We start from the raw sequence: 17266 nt of genomic DNA on the forward strand, positions 1-17266 counted from the left end.
CTACTACTACTGTAATTATAGCTTTTATTTCTGTTTTCTATGATCTCATCTTGTTAAACTGTTTGTTCGGTCTTATTTCCGCTGTGAACCCTTTTGAGCTGCACTAACCTGCAGAAAGCTGCTCCACAGATGATCTTTGATCGATTGATCTTTGATTGCGCTGTTAGCCGCAATCAGACCGATTGCAGAGCGACACTGTCGAACGTTTCTTTTAGTTCAAAGCCCAAGTCAGAAGTCGTAAGACACACCAACACGGCCATGTTGAACTTGTGAAAGGGCTCAGAATGAACAGAAAAAGAAAGAAATGTTTTGTCCTAATAGTTACGGCTTCTGAGTCTCTGCAATGTGTAAATGTATCTTGGTTGCGAGTGACAAAGGTTTCAAAGGTGCAAAGAAGAAGAAATACTTCAACGGTGAATGATACAGTCTAAAGAAAGCCTGCTTCATACATATTAAAATGTGTGGAAGAAGCTAGAAGAGAAGCTTCCCAATGGACCTGCCTCAACAAATGGCAGGTAACCAATTAGTGTCCAGTGTACTTTATCCTGAAGGAATGAAATATTGATGAAAGGCCAGCTTCTTGGTGTTGTGGTGCATGCTGATGTCTCAGTACCGAGCCGGTGCATCCCAACATGACTCATTAAGCTAACGACGGCTCAAGATGAATCATGGAAATGAATGAATGTGTTGGCATTAGCAGTTAGCAACAGCCATTATGATTGAAATGTGGTTCTGGACAACACAACCTTTCAGCTGCAGAGCGACCTCGGTGCAGCTGAACTTCAACTAAATCGTCCTCTTCTCCCGTTTGAAGATCTTCCAGGGCCTCCTCTGCGTTTTCTACAACCTCGGGGACGGCGACTACAACCTGACCCTGCCCACCTATCGCCTGGACAACGGCGAATGGCACGAGGTCTTCCTCGATCGGCACGACAACGAGATGACGCTGCGGCTGGACGGCGGCGGGGGGCAGCGGGAGGTCGCCGGGTCGCGGGGCCGCAGCCGAGAAATCATCATCGACCCCACGGTGGTGATGCTGGGGAACACCTTCCCTTCTGGGATCAACAAGAGCTTCCAGGGTAAGTGACACGCAGTACAGGTGACACGCAGTACAGGTGACACGCAGTACAGGTGACACGCAGTACAGGTGACACGCGGTGCAGGTGACACGCAGTACAGGTGACACGCGGTACAGGTGACACGTAGTACAGGTGACACGCGGTACAGGTGACACGTAGTACAGGTGACACGCGGTACAGGTGACACGTGGCGCAGGTGACACGTAGTACAGGTGACACGCGGCGCAGGTGACACGCGGTACAGGTGACACGCAGTACAGGTGACACGCAGTGCAGGTGACACGCAGTGCAGGTGACACGTGGCGCAGGTGACACGTGGCGCAGGTGACACGTAGTACAGGTGACACGTGGTACAGGTGACACGCGGTACAGGTGACACGTAGTACAGGTGACACGCAGTACAGGTGACACGCAGTACAGGTGACACGCAGTACAGGTGACACGCAGTACAGGTGACACGTGGCGCAGGTGACACGTAGTACAGGTGACACGTGGTACAGGTGACACGCGGTACAGGTGACACGTAGTACAGGTGACACGCAGTGCAGGTGACACGCAGTGCAGGTGACACGCAGTGCAGGTGACACGTGGCGCAGGTGACACGTAGTACAGGTGACACGTGGTACAGGTGACACGCGGTACAGGTGACACGTAGTACAGGTGACACGCGGTACAGGTGACACGTAGTACAGGTGACACGCAGTACAGGTGACACGCAGTGCAGGTGACACGTGGCGCAGGTGACACGCAGTACAGGTGACACGTAGTACAGGTGACACGTTGTACAGGTGACACAGGTGACACGCGGCGCAGGCGGCACGCGGCGCAGGCGGCACGCGGCGCAGGCGGCACGCGGCGCAGGCGGCGACGTCTGCGTCCTCATTGGTCGAGAAGACCTTCCAGACATCAGGTGATGAAGCCGTGAAGCCGTGAAGGTTTCCATGAGGGACGCTCTGGAGTCCAGAGCTCCTCGCGGCGCTTTGCTTTTGTCAGCGGAGAAAACTTCCCTTCACATCGAGGCGACGGAGCCGTCACGTCCACGTGGGAGCAGCTGAAGGACAACTTGTTAATTGGACATTGAGTACAAGTTATAGCACATAATAATACCACATGAAAAGGTGCTGACGTTTGTCATGAAACCGGTTCAATCTGGACTTTCAGGGTCTGGATTGTCAGATGTGGACAGCTGCGTGTTTCCTTCTGCTCTCCCTTCTGAGTCACTACATTCAAATATGTTCAGATGTAATGATTCAACCATTTATGAAGACATTTGAGTGGTGGGATTTTACACAAATAATGACTTCTCCGGTTTTCTGAGCTGCAGCGCGATGAGGCCCAACATTTACATCCTGCTGGTCTTCTGCTCCGATAGCTTTGAATCTGAACCAAGGAGCAAATCCCTTGTGACCTCTGTCAAGGTCACAGCGGAAAAAAAACAAATGTTTCTAGGTCAACGTAAAGCCAACCCGTCAGCCACGCCAGTCATCTTTGTGAAACTGCCCTCTTGGTGGCAGCTGGAGCTGCATCACACCTTTTTGTCACATTTGTGCAGATTTAGTAGCCGCAAAAAAAAAGACTTTATCAAGCCATCCCACCTTCACCACGCACAGGAAACAGAGAGGAAGGTGAGGAGGTTCAGGAAGACCAGCGGCTGTTTAGAGAGCAAACAGCAGCCCTGAAGGATGCTCTCCAGTTGTCACACATCTGGAGTCGCAGCCAGCCGACGTGATTAAACATGTAAAACCACAGGAAAGCCAAGATGAGAGCCGCTTCATGTCACCAGTGAAAGGAATGGAAGTGAACATCCTTCATTTTCTATCACGCTGTCCTGAATACTGGAAAAAAACTTTCATTCATCTCCTGAATACGTCAACACGTCAGTATTTTTATTCCATCTGTATATTTGATATTCTTCTGTTAATTTTTTATTTTGTTTATTACCGCTCTACCTTTTATTTACTTGATTTTTATCTTTATTTACTTGTGAGCAATGCTGCTGTAATCCTGTAATTTCCCCACTGAGGGACTAATAAAGGATTATTGTATCTCATCTTAAGACGTTGGTCTAAAGAGAAGATAAAAAACACAGATTTTAAAATAAGATTTGTAAGATATAAATAAATGTATTTCAACCATGTTTTCTCTCGACAGACAATCAGATATGAAAAGAGTATCTCACAAAAACAATTCCTGATAATTTAGATTTGTTTTGTGGATGTGATCGGTGATGCAAACGATTCCAATCATCCTCATTTGCTCTCATCCTGATTCTTTTTTTCAAGGATCTTCTTCTTTTTTCTTTTTTTTTTAACGATTTTCTACAGAACCACGTTGTTATATTTATCTTTCAATGTGAGGACAAGAGAGCCTTCGTTTAAAATCCCGGGCAGATGAATGCCAGGGCTGAATGGTGCAGAGGTAAACATTGTCTGCAGAGAATGGGAAAGAGGTGATGACACATCTCTCTCTGAATGCCCCTTTCACCGGAGCGCCGGCGCTGCGCACAATGCTGGAACGGCACTGAAGATTGTTTGCTGTGTAGACCAACAAACATCATCCTGGCTGTATTGTATGTAACCTGAGCGTGTGTGTGTGTTTGTGCGTGACAAAATGAGTCTTTTCTTCTGTTCATATGCATTCTTTTCAAGGCAGAGCTGTGACACGTGACGTGTTAATGAATGATTGATACGACGGCTTCATGGCTATTTCACCCAAATGCATCTTCACTGTTAGCTGAGACGATGGGCTGCTGGGTGCATGCAGAGGCCAGGTGTGTGTGTGTGTGTGTGTGTGTGTGTGTGTGTGTGTGAGAGATATGTGTTAGCATAACTCCGCTATGACATTCTGTATTAAAACTCAGGCATTGCAAGTAAGCCCTATAAGAGATATCGTAAACATTATCGTAAATATATATCATAAAACATTTGAGCATAGCTAGCACACTCCACGTGTGTTTCATGTCTTCCATAATAAACATTAATATACTGGTATAATCATATAATGTCTGCAGCAGTGACACAATACAGGGTTGTAGTTGTTCGGATGAGGCACAAGAAGGACTGAAATGAGTCCTACGTGATTGTGATGTGGGTAAAATAATCACCCGTAAGGGTCATCGGACCTTCATCGTCGTGGATAAAACTATACGGTTGTTCACTTGACTGTTAAGAGACACAGCCCAAAGAGTTCCACATAAGATACAACAGCCAAAAAGTCAACACACCGGATAATAATAGAGCCAGAAAAAAGGTCACAACTGCTGAGAGAAGCAGCCTGAAAGGGAGAGAGAGTCTCTGGACTCAGACAGCCGAGCCTCAAGCAGAGAGAGACAATGTGTTTATTAAACGGACTTTAAAAGCATTTCATTTCAAAGGAAGCAGACATGATGGAGGGTGGCAGGGAAATTGTACATGGTTGTGTGTGTGTGTGAGTGTGAGGACCCGTCTGTGCGTTTGCATTTCCTTCCGTGAGCACCTCTTTTCAAATATTGACAGAGGTGTAATGAGATGTTAGAGGTCCAGTGTGTGGGATTTACTTGGTGCCTTCCTTGTATTTTCAGTAGGATTTATGCTTACAGTCTTCATATGAACCAGTGTGTGCACATTACATCATTTTATTGTAAGGTCATTCATTTTTAGATTGCTTTGAGAGGATCCAAGGTCAACGCAACGTATTGCAATTAATGAAAAGCATTTAGTAATTCCCCCCCAGGGACTGATTGATTGATTAATTGATTGATTTTAGGTAATAGTAAGATGATAAAACACAACATTGCATTAAAATGCAAAGGACAAATAGCAGGAATTCAAACTCTGGTGGTAATGTGATAACAGAGTGACGAGGTCAGAGAATATAAGAGCTGTCTATAGATCTCAGTAATGATTTTATTGAGTAGTAAAGTTTAGTGCTGGGCGGCATGAACACAAATCTGTACCACAGTATGTTTTTATGAATCTGTTTCACGGTATATCTCAGTATTTTATGCATAAAGTGTCTTTATATAGGGTCAATGGTGGCTTATCTTTCAGTCAAGAGTGAATAGAAAATATATATATATATTTATTTAAGGCTTTAATTTCTCGAGGATTTGCTTTGCCCCACAAAATCTCACAATATACGCAGAAATCAGAATGCATAAATCAGCTGCAGGAAGTAAACGGTGATTATTGTGACGCGGCGCCTGTGGCTCAGCGGCAGAGCGGCCGTCCTTCAATCAGATCTTGGTTTCGATCCCCGGCTCCTGCGGTCCATGTCGACGTGTCCGTGGGCAAGACACTTAACCCCAATTGCTCCCGCAGGCATGAATGATAAGTCAGAGTCCTGATCGTGTGTGTGTGTGTGTGTGTGTGTGTGTGTGTAGTGTTGAAGCGTTTTGAGAGTTCTCGTGGAGGTGGATCACTGCAGTGTGGTAATGCCGCTCCACCGCTTGCTTTTCCTGTCGTATGCCGGCAGAATATTTCTCTTCTTAGCCACAAGTTCCTCCGTTGCATCTCCGGTTTTAACTTTCTTTATGCTCCATCTCTCTTTTTTATGTGAATTTGTAAATGTGTGCAATGTGTCACATGTTCTACAAAGTAAAAATTGTTAATACAGTATGATCCCCTCTAAGTGCACTTAGATGTTACCTGTCAAAGCATAAACCCAACCGATGAAAGTATCTCATAACAACATCCCGGGTTCGTTCCAAGCATTTTTCCTCTATTTGACATGTTTCCTGTGTGCAGCATTTTGCAAACAGCCTTTCAAAAATATTGTCTCCCCTTTGCTAACAGCGTGTAGCTAACAGCATGTAGCTAACAGCATGTAGCTAACAGCGTGTAGCTAACAGTGCAGCAGTGACACATGTAAACAACACATCCATCAGTCCACCGTGGAGCACATTATACAAACATCCAACATGTTTGCGGTACATCTTTGCCCTCAGAGATTCCCTAGAACAGAACAGGCTGTTAAGATGAAACCATCCAACATGTCTTCATGACTTCTTCATTCCACATTCGCCGTTACCACCAGGATTCTGGCATCCACCGATGTTTTCTTGAGAAAACAAAGTGTGATTTGCTTCTGGCTAATAACAGAACCTCCACACCCTCCAGAGCACGCTGACACACACTCATGTGATAATACGGTTTTGCAAAAATAAATCGTGATGGTATTTTCTTTAATCATACAGGAGCATAATATTGGAATTAAATTATTATTATGTGTTTTTTTATGGTTAAAATGTTCCTCAACCTACGTTTATACTATACAGCAATTTTAAGATCAACAAGATCACAACATTTGCCCTTATATGGAGATGGGCGGGGCCTAACCTCATTAGGATCAGCTGGCACACACCTTGAATTCATGGATAAAGAACAAAGTGATCCGTCACTAAGAACCCAGGGTCACTTTCCTCAGGACTTTCTCTAGAACAAATGTAAAGCGTGGAGCTGGAGCTCGTGATCCATCGAGAACGTGTGGTTCATTTGTGTCTGCAGAGTTGTTTGTGTCCGCTGAACTCTTTCCCGTTTCCCTCCCTGCAGGCTGCATGAGGGACGTACGCCTCAACGGCCGCTACATGCCTCTGGACAGCCAGCCGCGAGACGGGGTGTCGCAGGTCAGCGTCCAAGGCCTCTCCCCTGGTTGCTCGTCTGACTCCTGCAAAAGGAACCAGTGCAGCACCCCCTTCACCTGTGTTGACTTGTGGAGAGTGCACGAATGCAGGTACACACACACACACACACACACAACCTCACCGCTCGTAGCTGCTCAGCACACTCACACTCGGATGCTCCGCATACACACTCCCGCTTATTTGACACTGAGGCATGAAGACACGTGCATTTAAACCAACTCACTCTTCCTCTGAAGCCATTGTTCTGCTTCTGACCTTGGAATCGTGCCTTTAAATAACCTGCCCTGACCTACGAGGGAGTGTGTGTTTGTGTGTGTGTGTGTGTGTGGGGGGGGGGGGGGGGGGTGCTAAAAACAAATCCCTGAGCCTTTATTTCTTCTAAAGCCGGAGAAATGTTAGATTCTGTGACGCTGGCTTCATGGCACAAGAAGAACGGGAGGAAGTTGGGCTCTCAGCGGGATCACGTGACTGACCATTATTCTCCACTTCAGGTAATAAACAGCAGGAGAAAAAGGCCACGCTGACCAGAAAGCAATCACCAAGCTATACATGGAGTGTGTCCTTGCAATACATTGATAGCAAAAGAAATGGACTGGGCTTGTATAGCGCTTTTCTAGTCTTCCGACCACTCGAAGCGCTTTCATGTCATCGTTTACCCGTTCATACACTGATGCAAGCTGCCAATTGTCCATCGGGACTCATGGGGGTGAAGTGTCACTGCTCACCAGAGTATGGTTCAGTCATTGAATCCTGTTTCAGGTATCAGAGCAGGCAGCAGAATCGTCTCCCTCAGGAAGTGGAAGTGTCATCCTGATGCCGCGTTCACACCAAAATACTACGAAATACTACGAGTCCTAGAATACTGGTGTTGGCGAAACAGCACATTTTCATTGCGATAAAAACTGACAATAATTTGGTCTTTTTTCCATCGTTCCGTGAGCAACAGTGTTCAGATTTTATGTCAAAAGTCTGCAAACAGCGAAAGTTGTAGATTTCCTCCTTGAGAAGTTGCTCTCCATCTAACAGCTCACCGTGGATGCTTCTTCTTCACCAATTACTTCCTGCAAAAATTCAAGCTTTTTTTTTTGAAGGCACATTGCGGTCGGTGTTGAGTTCACACGACACGTCTACCTTCTTGTCCTTGACATGATGTTCCGGTAGACTTCCATGTGGCGGGTGTTAATGTCCGTGCAGTGCGACGCCGCCTGCATCATCGTGTCATGGCTGCAGAAGCTGAAGTGACTAAACAGGATGTGACCACCAGACAGTCTCCAAGTGGCAAACTGGTCAAAGGTCAATGAGCAGAATGCATTTGTTTTAATTGTTCTACTGCAATGGGAACCTGCTCTTTCTGAGCAAACGAGCGAGCGCGCTGGTAGCCTCTCGGCCGTGGGCGGCGCGTCGCGTGTGCTCACATCAGCATTGTGCCGCAGAGGACGAACACTGTGCAGCAGCTTCAAAGCCGGTCCCACAGCGCCCCCACGCAGGCGTTTTACCCCGGCCTCCAGCCTGCACACGTCTGAAGATGAAACAGTCGGGCCAACAGAATTGTCCAAATAAACGTCAAAAGCAGCAGAATAATTTGAGTGCGTCACACATCACAACGGAAGCTCTGAAATTGGATGCACACATGGGAGGCGTAGCTGCGACCGGCCGCACGTTGCTGAAGCTTTTTTTTTTCGGTGAGAAGACGAAATACAAACCGGGAAGATAATGAAACATAACGACACAGTGGAAGCAGTTTATGTTCTTGGAGGGGAGGGTTGAACAGCTCTTGAATGAATTCAACACAGCTTTCCTCTCCGCCTCGTACTTTGTGAGTTGGGACGTGATTGGCCCGCGGGGCGGCTCGCTGGCTGAGAGCAGACCACTGCAGCAAAAGCTGAGCCAGTATTTGTTGTTTTCCTCCCCGCCACGACGCCCCCCGCTCGATGGCCGTGGCGGTTATTGACTGAACATGGCCTCGGAGAGACTTCCAAAACTCGAAATCTCCACAAGAGCAACTGCTGCGTCCGCCTTTTTTAAGAAGGCAAAAGACGAGCCCCATCTGCTCGGCCGCTTAAGCTAAGCGCCTGAACATGTCGGAGGTGAAGCGATATTATCCTCCCGGCCCCCCTGACCTGAAGGGGATTCACACTTTTTTGGGGGGCTTGATCAACATTTCACGTGCACTGCTGTGTGACTTTCTGCACAGAGGTGTTATTTGTTTGTCAGCGGGAAACGGGAAATGGCGTGCGATGGAAAAAGCCGCGTCAAACTAACAACCCTCACAGACCAGAATCAAACGGCGAGAGCTCATAGCCACATGCCCTAATCTCAGCAATTTCTGTCTGCCATAGGAAACATCGGCCTCCATTCAGGCCGTGCAGCCTTGCTTTTAATCTTGCCGCTAGCTCTTTTTTCTTTCCACTCCTCTGATCCACTCACCCGCATCATCCATCCACCAACCAGCCCTTTTTTTTCCTTTTTGAATGGCTCTCATTCTCACACTGTGCCCCTCCATTTCTTGGTCTGTATGGCTCTCATCTAGCTCACTCACGCTCAGTCTTTAAGCCATGTACCATTACCACACACACACACACACACACACTCGCAGTGGCCCACCCATCCAACCCCCGCACTGCTCGCCTGCTCGCCTTGTTCTCTTTTCACCACTTGACCTGAACCTTGGAAGATGATTAGAGAGCGGTTAAGTGTTGGCAGCGACTTCTCCAAGCCCAAGTATTTGATACCTGATTACCCAGAGGAGCCACAGTCGATTAATAACACATGTTCATGAGGATTATTCTTCTCCCTGGGACTCAAATAAGCACATAAACACTGATTTGTCTTTGACTGGTGTGCAGAATACCCCTCGACCTCTTGATTGACACGTGAAACTCCCCTGAACGCAACTGTTGGCTTTAATCAAATGACAAACCAATTAGAAAACAAATATTGTTTCTGGTAAGACCTTCCTCCATGAGTCGCACTTGGGCCGCAGTGCAAAGGTTGTGTAGTTTGACCTCACAGCACCGCGTTACTCTGCTCACTATACTCTTAGTCGTGGGAATATGTCAAAAAGAAAGCTTACTTCTGGTCCATTTTTCTTTTTAAACGAGATAGAATAATGTTCTCTGGACTGTTCGCTGTGACAGAACTACGACAGGCTTCAGGTGAAGCGAGTGTGTGCGTTAGTGTGTGTGTGTATAGAGTAGTTGTGCGAGCGGCCATACTGTTAAAGATGTAATCCTCAATGATGTGCGTACAAAGCCTCGTAGTGTCTTCACTAGCGTCCATTACATGTCGTTGCGTATCGGGGTCTGTTTCAAAGCCATGGGTTAGCTGTTAGCCGTTAGCTCGACACGCTGCGAGGATGCCTTTCTTGACACTAACGCTCATGAAAGGAGGCGACGACGAGGCCTCGTACGAAGCGATCGTCCTCATGCTCCGCGATCGTCAACCAGCTGGTGAGCCGCTCTCACCAGATTGCGCTCCGCATGTGCAGAAAACCCCGATGATAAGATGCAATATGATGCTGGAGCATCAGGGGGAGGGTTTAGCATGACTTTGCATTCGTCCACATGGGCCTGCAGTCAGAATGCAACGGCTTTTATCTCTCAAACCCAAAGTTTAAATGTGTGCGGATCTGGGTCACATCAGATGACAAGTTTTAAGAATAAATACATGAAATATACAATAGATATAGCCAATCTCTTCTCCGATGGTCTCGGTTACTTATGTAGGTCATATAGTGGCCTCAGTATTAAATGGAGACTGTTTCATGAGCAGTTAAAAGTCCTCTGCCTCTGGTAACTACATAGCTCGTGTGATCTGTTGTCATTCCAGTGATGAAACCCTTTGCCTTGAAGTGAGAGGCCTGTGTTAAGATCTGTGTGAAATTGAAGACACATTGTTTTTAGAACAAAGCTTGGCAGGGAGAAGGGAAGTTGGGTAGGGGGCTTAGCGCTGAATATTACTTTTAAAAAAACACCATTTCCTGAAAAACTTTGTTATAATTTAGCAGCGTATTTAGCAAGAGGATATTAGGAGGTGCAACTGAACACACAAGTGGTATGACGGCATGAGAGCCAGCTGAACTGAAGTGTTTTTTAAACAAAGAGCAGAAGTGATCCGCCTTCAGAAACTCCCGCAAGGCCGCGCATCACCACCTCTGGCCGTAGTAATGATGGCGCGCACAAAGGAGGCGGTCAGGTGGCGTTGAAGTGGATGAGAGGTCCAACAAACACAGGACCTTTCCTCTGTATGTGAACCCCAATCTGAACACATTGACTTATATATATATATATGATATATATCATGTTGCTTTAAGCTTTCTCTAAACCTAACCAGGCAGTTGCATTTCACCACGTCACTAGCAGGGTCATACATGCGGCTTCAGGAGTCTCTGGACAATGACGTGTTGGTAATTAATGTGAGTGAGCATGCATACTCGTCTGGGTTCTTTAGCACACTCATAGCACTCATTCCATTCATGGCTAATGACGGGCAGCGATGAGCGCGAGCGGAGACAAGAGAAGCAGCGTTGTCTCGCTGATTGACAGGCCATCCTGTTTTCAACACCCACGCAGACTCCAACCAGGAATAATAACTAAACGCTGAGCATTTGTCACGGCTTAATAATCCCACCCACAGCAAATTACCTTTTAAAATGTTCTGCTTCAAACAGCTAGGTCCTGATAGCTGGTATTTCAAACTGCAGTAAGAACAATGTGTCATTCTGAAAAAAGCTTTTGAGAGAAAGATGATGCTGACTTTAGGAGTCCACTTTGTATTTGTAGCTCCTGCGGTAGCTCCTGCGGTAGCTCCTCACGGTAGCTCCTCGTTGTAGCTCCTTACGGTAGCTGCTGCGGTAGCTCCTCACGGTAGCTCCTCACGGTAGCTCCTCGTTGTAGCTCCTCACGGTAGCTCCTGCAGTAGCTCCTCACGGTAGCTCCTCGTTGTAGCTCCTCACGGTAGCTCCTGCGGTAGCTCCTGCGGTAGCTCCTCGCGGTAGCTCCTCACGGTAGCTCCTGCGGTAGCTCCTCACGGTAGCTCCTCGCTGTAGCTCCTCACGGTAGCTCCTGCGGTAGCTCCTCGTGGTAGCTCCTCACGGTAGCTCCTGCAGTAGCTCCTCACGGTAGCTCCTGCGGCAGCTCCTCACGGTAGCTCCTCGCTGTAGCTCCTCACGGTAGCTCCTCGCTGTAGCTCCTCACGGTAGCTCCTGCGGTAGCTCCTCACGGTAGCTCCTCACGGTAGCTCCTGCGGCAGCTCCTCACGGTACCTCCTCGCTGTAGCTCCTCACGGTAGCTCCTCGCTGTAGCTCCTCACGGTAGCTCCTCGCTGTAGCTCCTCACGGTAGCTCCTGCGGCAGCTCCTCACGGTACCTCCTCGCTGTAGCTCCTCACGGTAGCTCCTCGCTGTAGCTCCTCACGGTAGCTCCTCGCTGTAGCTCCTCACGGTAGCTCCTGCGGCAGCTCCTCACGGTACCTCCTCGCTGTAGCTCCTCACGGTAGCTCCTCGCTGTAGCTCCTCACGGTACCTCCTCGCTGTAGCTCCTCACGGTAGCTCCTCGCTGTAGCTCCTCACGGTAGCTCCTCGCTGTAGCTCCTCACGGTAGCTCCTCGCTGTAGCTCCTCACGGTAGCTCCTGCGGTAGCTCCTCACGGTAGCTCCTCACGGTAGCTCCTGCGGCAGCTCCTCACGGTAGCTCCTCGCTGTAGCTCCTCACGGTAGCTCCTCGCTGTAGCTCCTCACGGTAGCTCCTGCGGTAGCTCCTCACGGTAGCTCCTGCGGTAGCTCCTCACGGTAGCTCCTCACGGTAGCTCCTCGCTGTAGCTCTTCACGGTAGCTCCTCGTGTTGGCGCCTTGCTGTAGCTCCTCACGGTAGCTCCTTGTGGTGGCGCCTTGCTGTAGCTCCTCACGGTAGCTCCTCGCGGTAGCTCCTTGTGGTAGCGCCTTGCTGTAACTCCTCGCGGTAGCTCCTCGCTGTTGCACCTTGCAGTAGCACCTCACGGTAGCTCCTTGCTGTAACTCCTCGCGGTAGCTCCTCGCTGTTGCACCTTGCAGTAGCACCTCACGGTAGCTCCTTGCGGTAGCTGCTCGCGGTAGCTCCTCGCGTTAGCTGCTTGCGGTAGCTCCTCACGGTAGTTCCTTACAGCCTCCTCATGGTAGCTCCTCACGGTAGCTCCTTACATGCTCCTCGCGGTAGCTGCTGGCGGTAGCTCCTCACGGTAGCTCCTTACGGTAGCTCCTTACAGGCTCCTCGCGGTAGCTCCTCGCGGTAGCTCCTCACAGTAGCTCCTCGCGGTAGCTCCATGCAATAGCACCTAAAAGCGCCTCACACCATCATTCTGCGCTTGGGGGCTTGAGGCATGAGGCATGTTGAAGAAAAGCTCTTTTCAGTCGGACACATTTGGCGAAGCCGTAACACACCGCAGACCTTCTGTTCGCCGCGACAAAATTGGCCAAAGGAGACGGGGCACAGTGGCAGGAAGTCAAAGCCAGGCGCTCACACCGCCAACCAACATCCAGAACCTCCGAGCGGATGCCAGTGAACGTAAATCCATGGAGAGTATAGTTGCACGTAAACATACTTGAGAAGAGACAGACTTTGGCGCACGGTGCAGCGAGTTAACCCTTTAGTTTTATGGTGGAGGAGGAACAGTTATGAGATAGATTACGGTGCCATTTTGACCGTAATGTTGCCGTTTCATCGTCGAGTCAATATTTATAAGCGTGAGCAGATCACAACGGACCAGAGGCAAGACTCATCTCTGATGTCATCAAAATGTCGAGCCTGGAGCTGCTCCATAGACACTGAAAGAGATACTGAATTAATGGGCTCATAAAATGTTTGTTTGAGCTGTTACACCCAAATGAGCTTTTAATTATAGTGGTGCTTTCTGAAGTGAGGCAGAAAATGTGCCCCTGTCTGCATAAACTCATCCTTGTTACCGCCAGAGTCGCAGTCAGCGTTTTCCTCTCATCCGGTTCGTTCTCCAGCGAGGTGTACATCACCGACTCAAAGAGAGTATGACACTTATTCTCAGAGTGGAAAATAGTATTAAGCATCCAATCCAAGACTTTCATGTTGTCTTCTGAAGCTTTATCTGTTCGATATGATTTGTTTTATTCCTCTTGTTCCTCAGTTTTTCTTTGCATGCTGTTTTTCTTTGATGCACTGAGGAATCATTACACGCTCACCGAATCAGAGCAATCACTACATGTTGTTATTGGAATAAAAATGGTTTGATGATTATATATTTGTAGGAAAATGTGTTTTTTTAAACAGGCAAATTCCTCTAAAGTCATATAGACTTCCTCTTATATCTACACCTTTGGATATTTTAAGGTCATAATTGATTTTTATACAATAAATATGAATAATTAATTGTTTCAAAGTCGATCTAATGTCAAAATTTCAGTGTTTCGTTTGATAAAGTGTCTGATTTATCACATGTATGGCTCACTTTTGAAGTATAAATATTGCATATATATATATATATATATATATATATATATATATATATATATATATATACTATTGTAAATTACTTTTATTCACTTCATATTGGCTTCCAGTATGATTCATCTGTTAAAATGTCTTTTCTTCTATTTCAACATAATTAATTAAGAGTTGTCTTTGTGTATTTGTTTTACAGAATCTCTGTTAAAACCAAACCATCTCTAACTCCATATGAACCAGAACGGGCTCAACGTTGTTTCCTCATGTTTTCCTCTTTCCTTCCGCTCCCCGGTGACGGCGTCTCGCTCTTCTTTGCAGATGTCCTCCTGGTCACATGATCCGTGTGAACGGGACAAGGAAGTCCTGCGTCTACACCCTGTGTGCCACTCGGCCTTGCCACCGGGGCACCTGTGTGGCGCAGTCGCCCTCCAAATTCACCTGCCACTGCCCGGAGGGCTTCAGAGGACGCCACTGCGAGACCACGCTGGCCATCTATCGGGAGGACGTGGGCCTGAGCTTCAGCTCGCTGTTCGCCATCTGCATCTGCTTCATGGCCCTGCTCGGTAGCTACTGCATCTACTGCACGTTACACACTGGCGTGGGGAGAGGACTGCGCGGCAGGGGGGCTCATGTTTGCATGTTTATTTTGTGATAGCATCTTGCCTTTCCTTATGAAGCCTTAAGGGCTTAAGAAGTGGGAAGAGGAAATCCATGTGGGATCAGACATTATCCCATCGCCAGACTGTCGTGCTTTATGACTCATTCCATTGTAGAAATTTAGGGAACACAGATTCTGTGTATTTGCATAAAACAGCTGCATGACTATAAACATATTGGTGTGTTGTACGTTCCCACAACGTCCGGGTTTAAGTCCCGCCCACTCAGGAGATGTACAGCCAACAGGATGAAGAACCCAACTACGTTTTTATGAGTGGCCCGACCAAATCTAATTGTAAATACACGCAATAAGACTTGAGGCATCAGCAGGAAGAATGTGAAAAGTGGAATATCCTGACACTCAACATGGTTGTGTGTGCAGCGAGCATGTTGTCCAACTGTACGTTTAGGTTATCTTTTGTTCTCCCGCCGCTTGGTTTCACGGTCTGACTCGATGCTCGTGGTTTCTGTGAGACAGTCGGCAGTAGAGGTGACTTGGCGTGCCAGGTGGTTTGTTACACAGATCCCCGTGAGAAGCCCTCGACGCAAACAATTTGAAAAACAGCAGGCACTTGCAAAAACAAATATTTGGCAGGTAATTTGATAATCCATCTGTCAATCAAACTCTTGCCGAAGCCATTCGTGAGCGAAAACACATTTTTCTTCAACAAAGAGCCTTCAGCGCCTGTTCTTTGCTCTTCCTTCAGTGAAGACGTTCCCGCCGCTCGTCCTCACCGATGCTGCTGCGTTCACCTCTTCAGGAGCCGCCATTGTTGCTTTGACTGAGCGGTCGTCTCATAAAACCACGCCGCTCCTCGCGGGATGCTGATTGGCTGGCACACAAACGCAGTACTCAAAGTCCCAAATGCTGGATTTTTGCACGATAACGTGAGAATCCAGCTGCGGTGCAAAGTAACACTAGATATGCACACGCTTGTCATCCTCCTACATTCAAAAAGACAAACACACACACTGTGATTGTGATAGTGTACCAGATGTTTTTTTAATGACGTGCTCGACGTTTCTTTGATAATTAGCGCCTTCCTTTACCCCGAGAGGCTTATTGAAAAGGGAAGTGGATATAGCAAGACCCCCGGGACGATGTGATCACACTCAGACTAACAAGGGCCCGACAACACGCAGCACTTTGAGATGAAATAATCCCAATATGGTTCTCCTTTTATCTGAGGCTCCACGTCTTCATGTTACACCTGCAGCCGCATCATCTGTGTGCACATTTGTTAAGAAGTAAACGGCGAGCGAAGGTCAAACGAGGGTTTTAGTGGGTCCTTCAGAGCGTTTGAGGAGTGCGTCCTAAAGGTCAGAGACATTCATGTGCTGTCCACAGCCCAGGCGCAGAATATCACCTCACAGGCGTGAAGCCTGGACGAGCCTCCGAGGGGAAAAAGGAGGAAAGAACGACTTGAAGCAAAGACGCTGCTGCCGAGGGGAAAGGGACCGTCTCCAATTGTCTGGAAGAACAAGTGGGGGTTCGTTGTGGTTTTGCCTGTTGATGAGGCCCACTCACCAGCCCGCTGAGCGGCTGCGACACGCAGCTCATGGAGGCAATTTAGATGATGGCCTTTGGTGCCTGGTGGCGTCAAAAGTCTGCACTTCTTCTTCTCAGCAGGCCGCCGGCTTTTCAATTGAGTTTTGAGAGGCGTTCAGTAACGGTGCGTTCCACGAGAAGGCTTCGTGTGACATCACCCACAGCAGGGGTCATCGCTCCGCCAGCTGCAGGTAGTTTGTTTCACAAGTTCAGACGCGGCAGCCCGAACCGCGCTGATGAAGCGCCCTGTGCTCACTTCAGACGCCGCCTCTCAGACGGACCCGAGCCGTGAGTCTGTGTTGAGTTGGAGGTCGTGGTTCATGCTGCTTTTCATCATTTCTTTTTTGCCAATTTCTATTTGATGAAATGGACTCTCGAGACGGCCCGAGCGGTTATCGCCGCATGAATTTTCCCAAATGGATTCGATTGGTAATATGTGGGATTCAGCAAACTATCTTTCGACAACATGATAACAATGATGATAATGCATGTTCTTCAACCAGCTGTTAAGAGGCATTAAGGCCAGCGATGCAGACTCCGTCACGTCACTTAGTCACCAGTATAAAGACAACTCTTAGTACGGTACGACTGTATTCACAGCAGTCTGACAGCAGCGTTTGTCTTTTTCCTCTGCAGACGTTAACTGAGGTCAAACAGACACACAAGGTGTGGACAGCAGCTGATTCTGAGGACGGACAATATGGACATCATAATGCATCATTAATATTACCTTTTTTATTATTGCAGGGTTGTGGGGGAGGATGCCGTTGTCTGTTTGGTCATGCGTGTGTGTGTCTTCACGCACTGAATTGGGGCTCAAGGAGCATTTGTTGAATCCAGGTCGGGGTTCATGAATATAAAGTACTGAGTCCATAAAATAGCAACTGGTTTATTTGGAGGCCTACAAAAGATTAT

General features: G+C 47.8%; 1 protein-coding gene across 1 annotated transcript in view; it reads left to right on the plus strand.

Moving 5' to 3' along the window:
* The window catches only part of si:ch211-186j3.6 (neural-cadherin), a 250418-nt gene that overhangs the window by 219242 nt on the left and 13910 nt on the right, over positions 1–17266 (plus strand). The window contains exons 33-35 of the mRNA XM_068575994.1: positions 815–1079; positions 6608–6788; positions 14464–14708. Coding sequence (XP_068432095.1) covers positions 815–1079; positions 6608–6788; positions 14464–14708 — 691 coding nt within the window. The remainder of the gene's footprint in view (positions 1–814; positions 1080–6607; positions 6789–14463; positions 14709–17266) is intronic.

The sequence above is a fragment of the Clinocottus analis genome, unplaced genomic scaffold, assembly GCF_023055335.1.
Source record: "Clinocottus analis isolate CAN_PGR_092001 unplaced genomic scaffold, fCliAna1.0.p SCAF_1, whole genome shotgun sequence".
Taxonomy (NCBI): domain Eukaryota; kingdom Metazoa; phylum Chordata; class Actinopteri; order Perciformes; family Cottidae; genus Clinocottus; species Clinocottus analis.